Source organism: Lampetra fluviatilis, chromosome 2, assembly GCF_964198595.1.
Source record: "Lampetra fluviatilis chromosome 2, kcLamFluv1.1, whole genome shotgun sequence".
NCBI lineage: Eukaryota > Metazoa > Chordata > Hyperoartia > Petromyzontiformes > Petromyzontidae > Lampetra > Lampetra fluviatilis.
The window spans coordinates 26,089,220-26,109,405 of record NC_136276.1 but is presented as its reverse complement, the minus strand read 5'-3'; the positions used below and the strand labels follow the sequence as shown (position 1 = coordinate 26,109,405).

The 20,186-nt window shown below is 45.6% G+C and overlaps 2 protein-coding genes across 4 annotated transcripts in view; one reads left to right on the top strand and one right to left on the bottom strand.

Annotated features, from left to right (window-relative positions):
• Nucleotides 1-20,186, bottom strand: part of LOC144944630 (collectin-10-like) — a 484,828-nt gene that overhangs the window by 131,832 nt on the left and 332,810 nt on the right. The gene's annotated exons all lie outside the window — the stretch shown is intronic.
• The window catches only part of LOC144944617 (high affinity 3',5'-cyclic-AMP phosphodiesterase 7A-like), a 114,022-nt gene that overhangs the window by 48,844 nt on the left and 44,992 nt on the right, over nucleotides 1-20,186 (top strand). Inside the window, exon 1 of one of the 3 annotated variants that reach the window (XM_078872964.1) lies at nucleotides 3,569-3,857. The exons of the other annotated variants lie outside the window; for them this stretch is intronic. Coding sequence (XP_078729090.1) covers nucleotides 3,786-3,857 — 72 coding nt within the window. The 5' untranslated portion in view covers nucleotides 3,569-3,785. Of the gene's footprint in view, nucleotides 1-3,568; nucleotides 3,858-20,186 lie in introns of those variants that run through there. 3 annotated transcript variants of the gene reach the window in all.

The following is a 20,186-nucleotide window of genomic DNA, read 5'->3' as shown; positions in this document are numbered from 1 at the left end:
TGCTGCCCACTATCGTGTATGGACCAAGTCACTTGCAGGGGTCTCAGAGGTAGCTCCGTGATATCCACTTCCGTGGGTCGTTCTTTGAACAAGAAGAGTCGCACTGCTCTACGAGAAATGGAAACTGTCTTATGAAGTGACGCCGATGGCTAATTCGGAATAGAATGGCGGGGGAGAAATGATGATAAAATACTTTAAAAAAAGGAGTGGAACCTGTAAATGTTTAGAGCACCTTTAATTTGTCATTGCCGGCACCCCTTCCACGATACCGTTTTCTCCATATGGCAGAGCCACCGTCTGCAGAGAGCAAGCAGCAACACGTGGCGGGCACTATGTTGTTCAGCGTACACGTGTGCGGAGACCTTCTCGCATTGTGCGTTCGTATATGTGTGTATATACATATATAGCTGCACAAGGCAGCGACAGAAATGGATTGACAACTTAAAATAATGGAGTAACCCTGATTGATGTAAACTATAAAACTACTATTTTAATTTTACCATGTAAGGCCCACTGAGCCATATAGCTCTTTTTCAGAAGCGACATGGCCACAAATGATAGCTCAACAAAGTGGCCTATCACGTTGAAATTTATAGCAGACAAATAAACGCATGTTTCTATATGTGGACGTAAAAACCGGAGGAACCGGAGAATAATCCACATGACCACAAGGAGAACATGCAAACTCCAACTATACAGGAATCACGGTCGGAATTAAACCCACTACCTCTTGTATACCAGACGAGGTAGTTAACATCTCGCCACTGCGGCACCCAAACTTGAATAGCTCACAAGAGCAGAGGACAGAACAAAGATGGAGATCCATGGCCACCACTCGCTCGTGAAGAGACTGCACATTTGATTGGTAGTTCCTTCTCCGTTTGAAAACCTCAGTTTCCCAATTCCTGTAAAATGATTTCATTGACACCAATAGCCAATGAATGTTGCCTTATCCATAATATGTAAATATTTCTGAGGGGTAAATAAATATGACAACAGGGATGGGCATTGTTACAGTCTCCTTGGCATTTTGAGCCTGAGAAAGGTTCCACAGTGTATGTTATTCAATCTGAACTATCGTACGAGAGACGTCATGGCTTCATGAAGCATAAATACGAACAATTGAAACGTGCATCTTTGCTCCAACATGGATCGTTCGGCAATTGAACTGGAGGTAAACTTTGCGTAGATATTGAACCATCTCTGCCCAGTGCCCAGTCTTGTTTGCCATTGCTGTGTGTGGAAAGCCCTGCTTGACAGTGGAATGCAGAGTCTGAAAAATGATTACGATGACAGCACCGAATACTCGTGCGTTGACTTCTAGTGGCAAAGTGCCGTCAAGAATTGAGTGTCTACAGCTGACTGCTGACGAAGCATTAGCCGGGGGGATGATTGAGCAGTGTGTGAAGTTGAGGCCTTTGCGTGTAATGCGAGCACACCTATTCATCTCATCCTGTGTGCTTGTGTAAGTGAGTGCATGCATGTGTCCGTGTGCGCTTAGCTAATTAAAGTATGAGCGATTTAAAGCCGTACGCTTCGGAGATGTGCATCGTTGACATTTGTTATTGGGACTTGGACTGAGCCTCCCAAAAGTCAATTGGCTTGCAATGAGAAGATAGCATTTAGTATTAATGTCAGCATTTATCTTGTTAGTCTTATTATCCTATTGTGTACCACATCTGTCATTATCGGTGTTCAATAACCACGCTTGTCCACTTGTCTGTTTTAGTTGAATGGGGATGTTTGTGCCGGTACGGTTAGTGTGTGTCGGTGCTTGCTAACAGCACTTGCCTCAGCGAGTCTGTTAAGGCTATTGTTATGTTTGTATATATGTACGGGGTGGTGACATGGAGGAGGCTCCTGAAGGACGCTACTGAGGGTACCTGTGCGATGGAGAAACATTGCCGGGAGAAGCCGGGTGAAGCCGGGTGGGGGGGGGACCGCCTCCCCGAGGAGTGCGTGTGGGGGGGGGGCGCAGCTGGTCGGCACGGCGCGCTGGCCGGGCTCACCTTACCACGCCGGTGGGACTGCTGCGGCGCACGGTCTGCGGGCAGATGGGCGACGACAAAAATGTGCTGTTGGAATGTATACGGCACGCACACGGCCTGGGGGTGTGCGTGTGCACGCGCGTGTGTATCAGGTAGCATGCTTTTTTCGATTGCGTACGAATTCGATGTTAAAAATAATTAATTTTAAAAATGGCCTCCGTGCGTGTAGCAGCACAGAGAGACAAAGGCGTAGGATGTGGGTGCTAGTACGTTCAATTCTTGTTCCTGCCCCACAGGTAGACTTCATCATTTATTGTTGCCCACTATACAGCTTAGGGATGCCGCTCTGGCAAAATGTTAACTACCTCGTCTGGTATGCAGGATCTCGTGGGTTCAATCCTGACCCTGACGCCTGTATATTTGGAGTTTGCATGACTCTCTCCCCGTGGTCGCGTTCATTTTTCTCCGGGTCCTCTAGTTTTACCTTCCACTTTTATAAACATGCGTTTATAGTATTTGGCTGCTATACATTTCCACATGATAAGCCACTTCGTTGAGCTATCATTTGTGGCCAGATAGATAGTAGTACATTTACATATGATTGCAATTTAATTAAATGTTGAGGAATTCCACTTTGCAGAAACTATGGTGAGCCATGTCTCCTATGAAACTCAAACTGTTCATCTCTAAGGTCTCTCAAAAGTCAAATAGTTTCCATGCCCAAATGGGCATTGGGGATGTGCTCCTCTCCATGGATGGTGCCGAGGCAGCAATGGAAATTCCACATTCCCATGCTGGTGGCCATTCTATCCATAGAACAACCACTTGGGATATTTGACTCTTCCTGGTTAAATAAAGGATTTACATATCCTCTTCTTTGTAACGTAAATATACGAGGAATTGTTGGACTTTATTTTGCAGTTAAATGGCGAAAAGAATGCATCGGACCTCTATCATGTATCACACTGCGAGTCAACTTGTTCTGGCATAAACGGATGCTTTCTGCCAGAGGAGAGCAGAACACGATAGAGAGAGAGAGCGATTATATAAAATTACGTTACAAACAACAGTCTGACAGCACAGAGCGTGCACCTTTCGCAAAACGTTTGTACCCTTCTCTCCACATGGGCCTGTGGCAAAGGCCAGCCCAATATAAATAGGATCGCACCGTGAACACCGCTCCATCTTTGGGCTGCACCGGCTGGGGGAGTGTGGGGAAGGGGTTGCATCTGGGTGGGGGGGGGGCTTGAGGAGGATTGGGATTTGCGGGGCATGAATATCAGTCAGCGGCGATGCCTCCTCCTCCTTTCCTTTCCACTGGACCACATGTGAAGGTCTCATTAGAAGAAGTTCACTGGAAATCCCGCTGGGGCAGCTTTGCTTGAGAGCAATTAGTATATCAGAATTCTTTGAGCCCCACGCTGTTCAGACAGGCGGATTAAAGCCCAGCTAAACTTTACAGCATCGTCTGCAGGACACTGAGATTTAAAAATTAATTTTCTCTTCCCTCCCCAACTCCCCCGCCGCCACTCCCCAACCAATACAATGGTGACTGTCTTTTTTATAAAACGAGGGGCATTTTAGCGTTGGCACTGAAGGACGCTGCGGAAATCGAAGCAACGTCTTCAGAATAATTTTTGCCAGGGGTTGAGACGCCTTGGCCACCCTTGGAAGATAATTGCACATTACAATTTTAACCACCGTGTATTTACTGTAATAACCACACGCACGTACCCGTATGCCGTTGCGTCTGTAAATATTCATGTTTATACTCGCTGCGCAGAGTTGAAGCTGAAGATGACTATGTTTAAGGATGCCCTTTCCAAGCTGGTGGCACAGCTGTGCCGGCTCTGGAGGTGCCGGGAGGAGGTAGGGTACATCTCACTCTGTGGCAAGCGTGCTTACACGGAACACCTGCCCCGGTCTCTCTCCGTGTGTTCTGCGCTAAAGGACAGAGCATTCTGGAAAACTCGTGAGTGTGCTGTGGTGATAGTGGTGCTCACGAGGCTACATTATTTAAGGATGCGTTACAACACAAATTTACCATCTTCATTGCGCGTGTATAGATGCATACACACACTTTGTCCTTCTGAATATATCAAACGTCATTGGTTGTAATGAACAACATTTTTAGAAAAAAAATTTTGAGATGCATGTCAAAGGTTGTGTTTTGAAAGTTTATTTTATTTCCTGTTGTACTCGGGTGCGTGTCGTAGATGTTCTAAAAGGCCATGGTCATCGCAGACAAAGTGTTTCGTGAGATCGAACGCGCCTCCTTTTCGTTTGGTTTGGTGGCAAGTAGATGAACGACGCTGGTCTGTTCATGTTGAGGTCCAGGGGTGAGTCAATGGACGGCCCCAGGAGTAGCCTTGTGATGAATATCTGCAGTGCTGCCAGCGAATGATGGAAGGAACTGGGCAGTGGTGTTATAAGCACGGCCGCTCTTTGGTTTCTGACAGTTGCAAGCTAACCGCTAACCGCTGATGTTGTGTGTAGATTCGCACGTGCGTTAAATGGGCCGTCTTCAACGCGCAGAACACACTCGTGCGTGGTTTGATTTCATATTGGCTCACAAACATGCACTTCACATGATAAGCCACTTCGTTTGTGGCCAGGTCACTTTTGAAAAAGAAGCTAATAGCTCGGTGGGCTTTACCTGGTAAAATAAAAATAGGTTATGTTTATTTGTATACATTTTTGTGATTTTCTTTCCTTTCATATACTTTGCACTCCTATTGTGTTTTAGTATTGTTTGTTTTTGTAACGTTGTAACCCGCCCCTACTAGACATCTGTGAAAAAGAGCTTTACATCTCATCGGATTCCTCCTGCAGTATAAATACATTTTCACTTTCTGAGTGTGCCTCTTACGCAGAGCACAATGCACAACTCAGCTGGTTACGACCGACTCATGGTAAGTTGGCTTCCCAAGCGTAGTGGACATTCTCCCGGCTATTCTCACAGTTATTTATGTATGGGGCACCCCTTTCAGAGGTAACGTGGACAGCATAACAAATAAGTGGCAAGTGTATGTTGTGTGAAACTTTAACGTTAATGCGAATACGGTACAAACCAGTTGATGACCCATGTGATGTAAACACCAACGCAGACACAATGTAGACATTGCTTTACTGTTCACTATCCCTAAAGCTTGTGATAATTAAAATAGGAGCGGGAATATAATAAAGAGATTTCCACTTCAACGTGATTTTTTTAAATATTTTCCATCCACATTTCGTTGGGGTTTCCATTGCTCAGTAGGTCACAGGCCCCTGTAGCTGCAAGCAAAGGGATCCGCAGAACAGGCAGGGACACGGGGCAGCAATGGTGAGGTTTGGAGGAGTCAAATGCCAGAATTTTTATTTTGTTCATAGCAGTTTGATATGAGCGATGGAACTGCAGGAGATAGAGGATGATATTTCACAAGCAAATTACGGTACCATGAGACACTGTGTTCTGTAAACTACGTTGGCCTAAAATTGAAGAACCATTACTCGAGCATAAAACGTAACAGTTCACAAAGAAAATAACTCTCAAACATCCACCTTGTGAAAGACCCAACACACAAGATCTCTGGGTTTGATCTTCGCAGTTATCTGGCTTGACCACCTAAATGTGAAATTTGTGTTGTTGCTCTGCATCTACATCAGCCGCCACACGAAATAAAGGTGAAACGTAACGGCTGTAAAGTCGCACAGCATAAATCTCAATTCTTCACTAGTGACCTGCCGACATACGATCACGCTTCACTGCGCACGTTCATCCTGGAGCGTCACACGACGTTGCTCGTGTGCCTCACCGTGGGAGAGAAAACGTCGCGCGTGACTAAAGCGCGGCTGATGACTACACGTGTGTTTACGGATCGATGCGCTCGTGTTGCCAGTGAAGCGGCCGATATCTGAATATGGAAGTCGAATGTGGCGAGTATATTTAACCGCGACCGTTACAGCGTAATTGGTGTAATTGCGCGATTGCCAAATCCACATGTTTGGAACAACCTCGAATCCGTAGAATCTCTTGCATGCATGCACATAAACCCACGGCTAGCTGTACAATAAACGTTAACGAGGAATGCGTAACTTACAAGCAACACTTTATAGCAATGTGCCTAAAGATTTGGGAAGGTCTTGTGGCTTCAATGCCAGCTGCAGTAACTTCTCGCCCTTGTCAATGAAGCAGCCATGTACATTTTAGAAGTCTTGACATTGGAAACCTGGATCTTAATGATGAAACAAAATACAATCAAGGTTACTCTTGTGGGAAGATAATTATAGTTTCGGTTGTCTGGAATATTGTTTTAATTGTCCGTGTAATAATTTTCATTATTCCTCGAAACCTGGAACATATTTCAGTATTCCCATTTGCGAGGGATACGTTCCGGAGATGCCTCGTGAAAATCAAATAATTATATTGTCCTACAAAAATGAATTACCTGAAATAAATACGTAAATAAGATATTAAATACATGAAAAGTATCACAACACAAAATAATTTTTAATTGGTTATAATGAACATAAAGTAAATGCAAATCAATGTTAAAGTATTAAATTTTAGTTTATAAATGAACTAACCTTATATTATATATGATCTCTCATCGCTTTATCTCCATCGCTTTATCTCATCAATTTCTTTTTCTCTCGCTGCAGTCGTGTAGAGTTCCAGGTGCGATTTGCGGACAGCAAGTTTGTGAATAACGAGGGAATATTGTACATTCATATCAAAGGGAGCTTGAAATGTCATTCCACAAAAGAATTGTCTTGGAGCACATTTGAGCAACTTGAGTATGAATTGGTTCGTTCTCATATTTTTAACACTTTTTGACCCACATTTTCCCTTGCTATACCGTAATACACGGCGCTGAAAGTGGTGGACACTGCATTCGGCACGCTGCATTATCTCCGCTGCATTCTCCATGCGTGGCGCACACGTCGGGGTCGTCTTGCCGTTCGTGCCAATTGCAAAGACGTAAACATTAACTGCGAGTGTGTTTACGGTATATCGTTCACGTTCACAGAGTTAGCGAACTTGAGTGAAATATTTCATCATGGACCTCCTTTTTGCCAGTACCAAAATATATGAATAGGTTTTTTCCCTTTTGGCAACAAAACTGAAACCTTTTTACAAGGAACCATGTCTGAATTAACCACAATACTTGTCCTTGAAACTCATTAGTCCACACCAGAGACAGCTTTCTTTTGAGCTTCGTCTCAAACGGTGTTAGACCAGAGGATGCCAAAAGGTGTACAACCTAGAGATAGAATCTGCGGCGGTATTGTCCAGCAACAGATGATCTCGAAAGAGCCTTTTTTTATTTGCTTGGCATGCTGGTAAGGCGTTAACATTTCTGGAAATGTCAGGCAGGGAGTCTTGAAAGAATAGCTTGAAGCTGGGGCCACGCCACCTTGGAAGGCAACGTTCTCTCATTTTTGCCTTTGATGTCACTGTCTGAGAAAGTACACAAAAGAGAAATTATTAAAATGGTGCATTTGCTACCTTGGTTTTGAAAAGTAAAACACATACGGTAGTACAATCTTCACATATTCAACCTCATGCTTATATATATTGCTTGTGCTGTTGGCAGGCAAAATAGCAGATTCAGCAGCAGGCTTTGTGAATAAAGACAGGGCCCCCTGTGGCATTAGCGGAGTCCCACTGTGGAGCTCGGCAGCGGTGCAAAATCGGAGCAACAGCCACGGCATGTCTCGTAAACATGTACGAGTTATGTATGCCAAATAATTTCCATACACCGTGCCCCGAAACTGTTACCAATTCAATAAGCACGCAGGTCGTCTCCCGTAACGTGCACTGTGTCCATAACACATCACGGTGCATCCTCCATGCCTTTGAGATGATTACATCCGAAAGAGTCTGCAAAGTAACTACAGACGAAAATGGTGGAAAGAGTGAAAAACCTAGTATTGTGTGTAGCCCTTGCCAATCCGCTGCTGGGTTTTAAATCTCCCCCTGCCTTATCGACTGTTCGGGTTGTTTTGCCATACACAGGTCAGTACGGTTCGACGAAGGGAGGCTCTGGACTGGTTTTGGGATATCTCATGCCACCAATGTTGGCTGTGACCGGAAATCAAACTCAGGTTGCCAAGGCTTGCGTTGCACTTCGCAAACCACACTGGGCGCCAGCAATGTGAGGGATGCCGTTCGTAACGGGTAGAGGATCGCCGGGTGCTCGTGCACCGTGGACACGTGCAAACACGCACCGACATACAAATCTTTTGCGATCACTTGCCAACGCGGACACTGCCGTCTGTATGCTCCACCAAGTGACCTGCCCCCCCCACCCCCATAACGATTCAGAGGAGGTATTTTCCGACCAGTAACCCTAGCAGCACCAGCCGGTAAATGTCACTTGTCGGTTACCCCCCCTGCCTCCCCCCCGCCAGCTTCACAGCCCTGCTGTTTGTACAACACAACACGGGACTTTTATAGCGTCTGCATTTCAGCAGGGGGGACCTTTCTTTCTGGTGAAGCGCAACCGTGGAGAGATAGTTTGTTGGTGACTAAACTGCCTGTTGGTTTTAGGTGGCATGGTAACCAAGGACATTCGATAACATTGTACCTGTCCGTTGATGTGTGCAAATATTGTTTCATTGGGTTCACCTGCGTGGGCCATGCAGTCCAGTCCAATCGCAATACAATACGTGTGTGTATGTGTATATAGTGTATAGCATCGCCACTTGGGAGACCAAGGCGGCCGGGCGTGGTGCTGGCCACCCACCACCTCGTGGGCCGTGCCTTAATAGGTGCTCGCTAACAGCACTTGCCCCAACAGTCGGTTACAGTCGATACGTCGGAATCTTTTTTTGTTTTGATAGCGTGTAAAGGCAGCAGCGTCTCAAGGCGCTGTGCGTGAACATTTTTCATATTTATTTGATGGAGAAAAAGAGGCGGTCTGTCTTGGGCTGAGGAGAAGACGATGGCCGTGAGCCTGGAGTTGGAACAGGGGCACGGAGTCGACAGCACAGATGGCTGGGGGAACGAAGTTCAAGACTGGGAGTAGCAGAGGAGAATAAGAAACCTCCCACTGAGCAAAGGTTGATTGGGGGATGTTCACCTATACTATTTGATAATTTGATCACAGAAGTCTGCTTTTGCAGCAGGGTGAAATGAAGCTGCGAACGAGTGTTCGGGAAATATCTTTGGCTGAGTCTCTCTCTGCTTCTGTGCTGTCAAGGGGGCCCGGGTGAAAGAGAAGGATAATGTCAATATCACTGGTTCAACAAGCTGTGTGCGCATCACAGCGCTCAAACAAATCCGTGCGAGTGATAATGCGCTGCATAACTTTTGGATCCCTGGTCACGCAATAATTGTTTTACAATAACAGCATACGTAAGCACACCTCCGTTGTGGCCACATATACAGTCAATACAACACGTGCTTTATTCCATTGGCCTATTGGCTCTCTCCGGACGAGCATATTAACGTGCAGCATTTCCTTATCGTTTTCGAATTTGTCGGCAACCAAAATAACAACGAGCTATTTTTTTCGAATTCTGTAAAAAAATTCTAAATATTTCAAGAGCCACAATGCTATGTGAATACGAGACGGTGATCCTCAAAAATAACGTCACAAAGCAGTCCTTAAAGATTCTAGACTGGAAGCTTTCGTGGCTGCAAGGATTCCTACTCTTTGGTTTTTTACCTACGTGACTTTACCGAAAAATCCAAAGAGTATCAGTCCTTAAAGAGCCACAGGTTGCTGACCCCTGGTGTAGACCATACACACGTAGTCAGCCCGTCTCGTGACTCTGTGGCCTTGGCTCGACACTTTGTCCCAGATTATTGTCCGTCACTTCACACAACTTGCACTTGTTACTTAGTGGAAATCCTCTGACTGGATCTCGAGGCTGTTATTTGTTGCAGGGCGTAATGCCCTGGAGCGCTCGGGCATTACTGTGTAGTCTTGTCTATAATCTTCGAGACCTTTTGGGTCAAATGTACCACCTGCTCTCAATCATCATCATCATCAGCCATGATCAGGCCGCTGTTGGATGAAGTTGTTTTTGCCATGATTTTGGTTCACTTCACACTTCACTGCTGTACTTTATTTTATTTATTTAGCTTTTGTCATTTTTGTGACCCAGGTCACTCCTCTAAATGAGGCTCGCCCCTGGTCTCTCTCTCTCTGATATCTCACCTGTGTTAAACAAAACAAAAACTATTTAATTTTTCTAGGTAAGGCCCCACTGAGCTATGTTGCGGTTTAAGTAACGAGCTGGCTATCGCAAGTGATAGCTCAACAAAATCGCTTATCCTGAGGAAATGCATGGAAGCCAGATACTCTAAACGCTTGCTAAATCTAAATGTGGAGGCAAAAACTGGAGGACCCAGAGAAAAGTCCACGCAACCATGAGGAGAGAGACACGCAAACTCCAAACAAACCGCAGGCTTCAGGGTCGGCATCGAACCCACGACCTCCTGCATACCAGGCGAGAGAGTTGACATCCTGCCATTGCGGCACCCATAAACTTGAAGGCCCTCCTGCTCCTTGATCATGTGGGTGTGTTTGACCATACTTCACCACACTGGTCAAGTGTGAGTCGGTGACGGTGGTAGGTGCCACAGTAGCAGTCACTTGACGTTGGCCATGGCTGGGAATCCCCTCGGCTCGCTGCACTCACAGCGTGGTGCCACCCACCATGCCACTACTGCCCCACCCAGAATGCTTATTTATATTGGAGAAATCCGATGAACTGTAAAGCTCTTTTTCACAGATGTGCAGTGTGTTGGGCACCAGTGGCTGGCTACAGCAAATTACTCTTTAAGTGAACGTTTCGATTCGTTTATATGTTGACTCATCATGGGAACTGAGGGCAATTTTCACTCAAGCTTTGTCATGCAATCAACCCCAGGTGCTTATTCAGCTTTGAAACGTACCTGGCAAGGGCTTTAACGGTTACGATGCTGCCCAATTGATTAGCTTGTAGCTATTCTGCATCACTGCGTGCAATTAATGGCAAGGGTTAGCATGCTGTGGCGCATTGCATAGCTGCAACCAAATCGGCTGCCGTGCAATAAACACAAGCTGCAAACTGTGCGAATTGCAATGATCTTCATCGTTTTAAACAACATGTGCACGGAATAGGTGCACTTGTTTGCGAAATGAAGTAATGGTTAATGTTGGTGCTGAATACGCTCGTGTTGATAATTGGGTGGAGATTAATGTTGGCACGTTATAGATGCTTTTGAGCACAAATTAGTTGACTTCATAATAGGTTCACAGCTCTAAGGCTTAAATGTGAACTTCATTCGCACCGTACGTAGCCAACAGTTCTAATCGGAGGCTCTTATATTGTCAAAAGAAAACTGGTATTCATCAATGGCATTCTCTCATGCCTACAATATTTATGTAATTTGCTTATTCACAAAGCCCTAAATAAAGCGCTACGTTTTGAAGCTGCCTCATTGTAAGGGGAGCTGTGGCAGAGGAGCGCCATTTAAATCCCCTCGGCATATTCACAGAAGTGCATTATTGATGACATTCATAACTCGGAGATGTGACCTGGTTTTAAAAGTGGAGAGATATTGAAAGAACTGCTTCTACAAGTTGGAGCACATATATGTATGTTGACCTTCTTTCGCACCGTACATAGCAAACCGTGATAATTGGAGGTTGCGAGGGAAGGATGACAGACTAAACACAAATAGCAGTTCAAAATAAATGAATTTTCAATCTGAATGTAAAAGTGCATAGCTCCAGTGACTTCCAAAGAGGGTTCCAGACGGCCGCAGAAGCGCATTTGAAAGCGCGTCATGCGGTGACCGTCTTTGTTCAATGGTCAGTTCAAAAGCCTCTGCGAGGATGACCAGAGTTCATGTGATGGTTTATGATCCTCGTGTGGCTGCATTGATTCCATTATGAATAATCTCAGGTTCATTATCCATTTAGCAGATGTTATGCTAAATACTTGTTGACTTTTTTTATATCTGCAAAATATACGCGGTATTTTGTTGATGACCACAATGGACGAGGCGGTACAATTTACACAAAACGAGGGAGAAGAATGTGAAACTTAACTAAATTCATGCATTGATTTGTGACATTCCGCCGGTGCGTGTAGAGAGGTCAGCATATTAAAGTTTGACACGTCTTGCTCTTCAAACTTAATAATGCATGAATTAGGAAGTGGGTGAATACTCTTGTCAGAAGATCAGAACAACGTGTTCACTTGCTCTAATGATGATAAATGGGATGGGCACTCATCTCTGCAGCGAGCCCTGAACTCATGGAAATTCCACATTCCCCTGGTTGAGGCCAGTCTCCTTCCTCCGGACAACCGGTGATGAATTTGCTGTACGTGCTGGTGGGAGCGTCTTTTAAAACTGAATTCACTCTCCTGGTACATGGGAACGGAAACGTACATCGTGGCAAACATCACACGGTACGACCTGAAACGCATGGGAGCACAACCGCGAAAAGCTGTGCGAGTAGTCACATTTTTTTGGGGGTGTTATGGTGGTGAAATGTTAACTACCTTGCCTTGTTTCCAAGAGGTTGTGGGTTTGATCCCGACCCTGACACCTGTATATTTGGGAGTTTGCATGTCTCTCTGCCCGTGGTCGCGTGGATCTTTCTTTCCAGGTCCTCCAGTATTTTCCTCCATGTTTAGAATCAACGTGCGTTCAGAGTATTTGGCTGCTGTACATTTCCACATGATAAGCCACTTCGTTGAGCTATCATTTGTGATTGCCAGGTCGCTTCTGAAGAAGAGCGATATAGCTCAGCTTGTCTTACCTTGTAAAAAAAAAAGTTTTGTTTTGGGATAATTTAGTTTTATCAACCGTGGAAGGATGATGGCCTTGTCGACCCCCTGATGACGATTGGACGTTCTGATCCTCCAATTGTGAGTCAGTGGGGAAACACCGCAACGCCACCGAGCCAAGGGCGACTGCAATGGGTGCTCAACAATTTTCGTCGTCTGAAAATACTTGGTAATTTTTGCAGAGGAGTAAATACCAGATTGAGCTGTCAGCTGCAAAGTAGAGGTGAAAAATCCAATGACGTCATTTGCCAGAATAAGCCATTGTGTTCACGAGGGATCAAAGACCTTGAAAGTTATCCTCAACTGATTTTGGGAAGAAAAGTGTGGGCAAATTCTGGCCCACTTAATCGTTGTGTACTTTGAAATGGGGTAGGTATCCTCTTGGATTACTCTCATAGTGCTGCTCCTGAGCCTTTGGATGTTATCATTATCAATGCCTTTCAGGTCTCCTTCGGTATAATTCTATTATGTATGCACGTACGTTGAAATTTTTTTGCACCGTACGTAGCCAACTTTGCCATTAGGATGGCCCAATTCATGGACTCGCGTGCATTTTTTGTACATGTCAGGATTAAAAACAGCGGCTTGAATACTGCAGCACAACATATTTGAACCACCAAATGCAAGGTTCGGTCAGCGCGTGCAAGCAAGCTACGACATCACAGTGCTCGCCTATCTGCTGCACATGTTATGGAAGAGGTGGATTTAGTGGTGACGGGTGACCTTGCTGTAGGGATTTTTTTGTTATGTCACAGGGGAGGTTATGAAATTATCGCCTGACCCCCGTGGGCTGTTAAGTGACTGGCTGGTTGATCGTTCGTGCGCGCGTGGAACGCACGACGATTGTGCTGCCACGTAACGAATAAAGGTGCCGAGGACACAATCCCTCGGCTTAGGCGAGCCTTGCTTGCGGATAAAGCTTCTGTGTGACACTCAATGCGTTGTCGCCGCTGCCCAGAAAAGTGCAGGTTTGTACAATAATAAAAAAAAGTAGACATTTGATCGTTGAAGCGTGCATTGTCGTACACGGGTTGAGACGTCAGCGTGGCGCTGCAGTTTTGAACGACACAAGAGTGCTCGATGCCGTTTATTGATGGAAACAATCGGCTTTTGAGGCCGCTGCTGCTTGGAGCGTTTCGTCGTCATGTCTCCGTGACACCACCTCGTGCGTCGGAGCCTCGAGGCACCTGCAGGAATACAGCCGGAGTTTCAAATACATGACAACATGCTCTCTGGTTACAAGGTGTATGTAACTGAAATTTAATTAAAGTGTCAAGAGCGCAGCGGCCTTGCCTAGCAGCAGTTTGGTCCAAGTTGAAATGGTTGGCTAAGCTCTGTATGTATGTCGTTCAACTTATTTCGCATGATAAGTAGCCAACCATGCTAACTGCAGGTGTGGGAGAAGGACAACACAAGTAACGCAAAAACTGTCCTATAAAAAAGTTCGTTTTAAATCTAGATTTAAAAGTGCATATGCTGAGCTATACACACATCCACCATTCATTTCAAGTTTAATCGTGCTTCGTGCATATACTTTCTAAATAATGCTTAACTGATTCATTCTCCATCCCTTCTAATATATTCCTTCAGCAAATGTCTAACGAGGCGCAGTTAAAGTGCCTCGCTAATTCGGTTTATTGCAGCACTGGCCTCGATAATAACCATTGTTTTTACGATACCGCTGCTCAGACTTAGAAGTCTGCAGTTTGACACGGTTTGGTTTCCAGGGGCAAGCTCTGCATTACTTCCAGACTTGCTTGCTGAATTGTTGGGGACTTTGGTGTTGTTGTTGTCTGTTACCTCCCCAGATACTATCTGTGAGCAGTTACATACCGTGCCTTTAACTGTCATGTATGAACTGGCTGGGAGCCGCCTGTTGAGATACAATTGATTGTGTGTGCTGCAACCTATGGTTCTACAACAACAACAAGAGAAAAGTTGCAGAATGATAGCCACGTCTGACCTTTGTAGTCTGTCGTCAACCTTGGGCCTGGCATCATTGCGCATCTCTTCAGCCTTGGCTTTGATGATGGGATTCCTGGCCTTGGGGTTCCCTCCTGGGCATGTGTTTAAAAAGGGCATGAAGATCCAAATTGTTTCTCCTACGTTGTGTGTGCGCGTCTTTTTTTTTTACTCCTTTTATTCAGAAAACGATTACATAACAATCCCTCGGAAAATGTTGCAAGTACGTATCGTGGAAGTTTGCATGCGTTTACCACAACACAACGTCACGTGACACGCGGTGGTTTTTACATCAGCGGCGGCCCAGCCTGGTGGCACGGCGTTACCCACAGCCTACGTGGTGTGTCATGAATTATTTCCAGAGTGGATTTTGCCTCAATATAAAGATCACGGCTTTTTTGGTTTCTCAACTCAAACAAAGTGTTTCGGTGGGGAAAGTCGTGGGTGGACATTGGGTCTGTGCAGGAATTATCGCTTCACGTTTGGTCGTTGAAAAAAATACTGGCTTTGTGTGTGTGCGCAATGGGCCTTCATAGGTGCTGCTTGCAAACAGCACTTGCCCCTATAGTCTGTTAATGCTATACGGGGATCTTTGTCTTTTTTCGTAAACAACGGCGTTTGAAAATGCATGGAGTCTGCAGGTGGGTGCGTGGTCCAGATGGCTGATATTGAATTAGGTTGCCATGATGGCGAGATGTTAACTACCTCGCCTCGTATACAGGAGGTTGTGTGTTCCATGCCAACCCTGACACCAGTCTATTTGGAGTTTGCATGTTCTCCCCGTGGTCGTGTGGATTTTTCTTCGGGTCCTCCAGTTGTTTCCTCCACATTTAGAATCCACATGCGTTTCGAGTATTTGGCCGCTCTACATTTCCACGCGATGACAAGCCACTTCGTTGAGCTATCATCGTGTGTGATAGCCAGGTCGCTTTTGAAAAAGCTATATATCTCAGTGGGCCTCACCTGGTAAAATACAAAATACTTTTCTAGTTTATAGTACTTCTGAGATCTTATATTCAGATCCTGTTAGTGGTACCCATGATTCATGTTGATTCTCAAGTATAGTGAGTTTATGGTCTCACCGCATACAAAAACAAACACCTTTTTCTGAAGGACGTGTTTGCAAACGTACACATGTGTGCGGATTCTGACCCATATGCGATTGAAAGTTGGTAGTTATTAAACATCTGGCTATAACTTGAATTTCTTTCTGCAGTTAAAAAATAGTAGAGTGAAATAACTTTAGTAATAAAATGCATCGACATGACGTTAATCCCTCTTAATCCTTTATCCGCTGTCCACTGGAGCTACCAGGAGTAGTGGGCAGGATCGGCAAAGCCCTCGGCGGGGCTGATGAGAAGAGGCAATGCGCTGTGCCTTGCGGACTATCTGTTGAGTGGGTGGGGCTATGTCAGAGTGGGTGGGGCTACGTGACAGTGGGTGGTGCTGCCAACTCGCCATGTTTCCTGGTTGAGCTTCCCAGAGAAATGTGCTCGCCTTAATCGTGACACAAGAGATGGCGCTGCACTTGCTGAAATGTAATACATTCCAAAATTGTTGTCTGACTTACATGCCTGTGTGGCAAATCCATACGGATTCCATTAAAACCGCACCGTTGCTCAACGTTTACAATTCATTACAAAGGCACACATTGAAACGTCTCCGTTGTGCTTTAATCATCGTGAAATAGTCCCCTTGGCATGCCAAATAGAACGCCCGACTGGGCACGTCTCCCCCCGTTGGTTATTCGAGGTATGCGTTCAAAACGCTCGGCGCGAACGTGCGAGACCCGCTCTGACCGAAGCCGTGAGTAAAGAGAAAAGGGGCGGTGGGGGGGGCCCTTGTGTGGTGAACACGAGGGATGGCTGGAGCCGCTCTGGCTGGCTCCGATGTCTCAGGCTTGGCTCCGACAGCGCGGCTGGAAGGCTGCCCGATGGCGTGCGCTCTCACGCGCAGCTTCACCGCCCCCCCCCGCCGCCACGTTCGGCATAGCAGCAGCAGCAGTAACAGCAGCAGCAGCGGGCATCAGCCGATCCCTGGACGAGAGACGCATGTTCGGCGCGAACAGGCCGCCTCATGTTAGAAGCGTACGGCGGCAGACGCCGACGACGACGCCGACACTGGACATCTGTGAAAAAGAGCTTCACAGCTCATCGGATTTCTCCAGGATGAATCATTATTCTGATTCTGACGCACTCCGTCGGCATGCCCGCAAATAACGTCTTGTACCAGGCTCCCGGAACTTTGTACACCCTCTTTAATCAATATTGAATGCGTGCGGCCATTTACTTTTAACTAAACTAAAACTTATTTGTTGTTTTACCAGGTAAGGCCCTCTGAGCTATATAGCTGTTTTATTAGAAGCAACCTGGCCACAAATGAAAGCTCAACGAAGTGGCTTATCACGTGGACATTATAGCAGTAGCCAAATACTCTAAACTGAGCTTCCAGCACTTGGTGTTAACTATCACCTAACTGGTCCTATACAAGTCCTCTTTTTACCTTTATGACAAAAATATGACTTAATCTTGCGGACATTGGCGATTTAAACCCGGGACGTCTATGACGGCATTTTTTTTTTACTTTCGTGGCGTTAAGAGGAGCGCATTACAAAAAAATCTCGCACCCAGATGGATCTCAAAAACTTAGACACCCACTGGAATGGTGGCGGAGGAGTTACGTGGTGCTGTGGGGGGTGGGGGTCAGCGCCTACCCAATCATTAAGTGAATAATGATTGATCAAGTTTTGCGGCACAGAATGGTGTTCATGAGCACAGAGTCGGAGTGTGTCGGAGGCCACCTGTGGAGGCTGGAGGTTATGTAATTGCTAACGCACCGTGTTTGCCGCTCACCTAACAATGCAATAGTTTGCAGATATCTGTCACCCCCCTGCTAGATGAAGGTCTCCCCATGCGGTGTCCATCTTGGGGGTTGTTTGACCATACTTCCACCCTGGTGAGTGCAGGTTGGTGCCCAGTACCAGTTCATATATCGCCCGCAACTTACGTTAGCCTTGGCCAGGAATTGAACTCTGTTCCTGGAAATGACAGCACAGCATGCTAACAGCTATTTATTTATTAATTTTATGTGTCAATCACATTTGTAATATCTTTGTTAATTATTACGTACCGACTTTATAGCAATCATGTACGATTTTTATATGCCAATGCCATCATCCACAAATCAGCTACCAAGTGCCTGGTCCGGCCACATGACTCACCCCACCCGCTCTTCCCACAATTCCTCACCTAACCATCGACCAAAGACTGTCACCGCATCGCGCGCTTTCAGATGCGCTTCTGCGGCCGTCTGGAACCCTCTTCCTTTTCGAAATTGGGAAGCCACTGGAGCTGTGCACTTTTTGATCTTGATTGACAACTCATTTCTTTAGAACTGCTTTTTGTGTTTAGTTTGTTGTCCTTCCCCCACACCTCCGATTAGCACGGTTGGCTACGTAAAGTGTGAAAAAGAAGTTCAACATACATAAGTAGTTTACACACATACGTACACCTCTGCACCGGGAGCATGTGCGGCTTCGTCTTTGCCACCTTAGCCAAATCGGTTAAAAGGTAGTGGAAATAAAATTACAGTGCGGTTCGTCAAAGAGGTCCCGCTTGTTTCAGAGCCGTGGTTCTTAACCTTTACTGCAGCCTTGCACCCGTTTGGTTCTCAATAGTAAAAATGTTTTATAATGTTAATAAATACGTAGGTTTGATTAAACACAGTGGTTGTACTTATGTGCCCGTGCTTAATTTGTATTTCGATTATTTACCTTAAAAAAAAATCTGGCCATGTCTCGCACTCCCAGAAAGGACATCTCGCACCCCATGCTAACATGAACCACTGCTTTAGAGCAACGTTTCTTCATTCACGTCCGACCCCGGCTGCATTGGCTGCAGCGAACACGACGTGTTAAATAGATCGCCACCGTCGCTTACACTGCCATGTATTCCGTTATAGCAATGCATTGTGGGTGAACCAGTGCCCCCAAACGTTTTCCCGAATGTAAAGTAACATGGCTTTCCATCTACAGAACAACCTGTCATCCAGTAATGTCTGTGTTATTACGACGAACATAGGAACTTTGCCGGTAGCCCTTCTAGCTGTGATCATTGATTGTCCTCGCTAAGCCTGCTTTCCCATTTACGTCACCGGTACAGGAGCGTAATCTGTTCATCGCCTGGCTCAGTGACGCACATTTTTTTGAATTGTGTTGTGTTAAAGACCAGCAAATGTACGTTTGATCCGGCCATAAGAATTGTCGAGGCTCGCGCGGACAGCTCGGAGCGAAGTGAAGCGTGTTTGAAGTGCTTTTTGCAAATGTATTACTCGTCTGTCTTCCAGCATTGTCGTGAAATATAAAATAAATAAATAAAAATTCCTCACCTGGCACTTGGGTTACGTCATCCCTGTCGTTGGTGAAGTTCTTACGAGGATGCTTGTCCACCATGGTGCGAGCACACATCTTGTAAATTGTGTTTCATGAATCTCATTTTAATAATGGAATGCCATTTGGCAAATTCACGCAGCTCCCATGGGCAACAGCTGGAATTCAAGCTCATTTTGATCCAAAAAGTGGCTCAAAATCCATTTTGCAAGGTCTCTTGGAACCAAGTTTCAAACCATCTGATCTTGAAAGAATGACATTGTTCCCAAAAACCTTTGAACATGTGTTCTTGGCATTGGCTAGTTATGCCGTTGCTTTTTTTTTTCCTGGGCACATGTTTAGGCTGGCCATTACACTTTTATTGTAACAAGTCATCCCTTGCCAGCAAAGTTTGTTGGGACCACATATGCCGAACGTCATTCACCGTGATTTTCTCTCTCTCACAATTTGCGGCGAGCCACCGCTCTGTGCCCGTTCGTATCTCACAGGAAATTCATACAGGAAAGTGAGCTTGCAAAAAAGCATGTGCATTTGCCCGCGGTACGTGCAGCACAATTGACGTAAATTGTTTGAGCTTTGCATTCTCTTCGGCCGGCTTGTCTGAATGCCAATTCACAACCCACAACGTTTTACTAAGACGACCGCCGATGCAAGATACTGTAGGTTTTCCAATTTGATTTCATTAAAAAAACGAATGTGATGTGGAAGTGGGTACTGATAATGTGTATTAGTCCATTTGGTATAACCGCACAAGCGGTTCATGGCAAACGATGCCTGTTTTTGCTTCCTCTCTCTCGCAAAATACGGCCGGAGATGATCACCGTGCCTAGTGTGCCACTCCGCTTGAGAGTTCGGTTCAACATAATAATTCGTCTGGCCGGCCCTCGGAGCGCACGCATTATTACTGATGTGATGTTCTTATCATCTGCCACGCAAATACTTTCCAGTTTTGTGACGACGTGGGCTGTCGGGAGACACGTGGGATAACTGCGAGGCAGGAAGCAGATTTGCTTGCATGCCGTTAATGAAATTGTTGATGAAAACATTACGTAAATATACACAAGCAAAGAAGT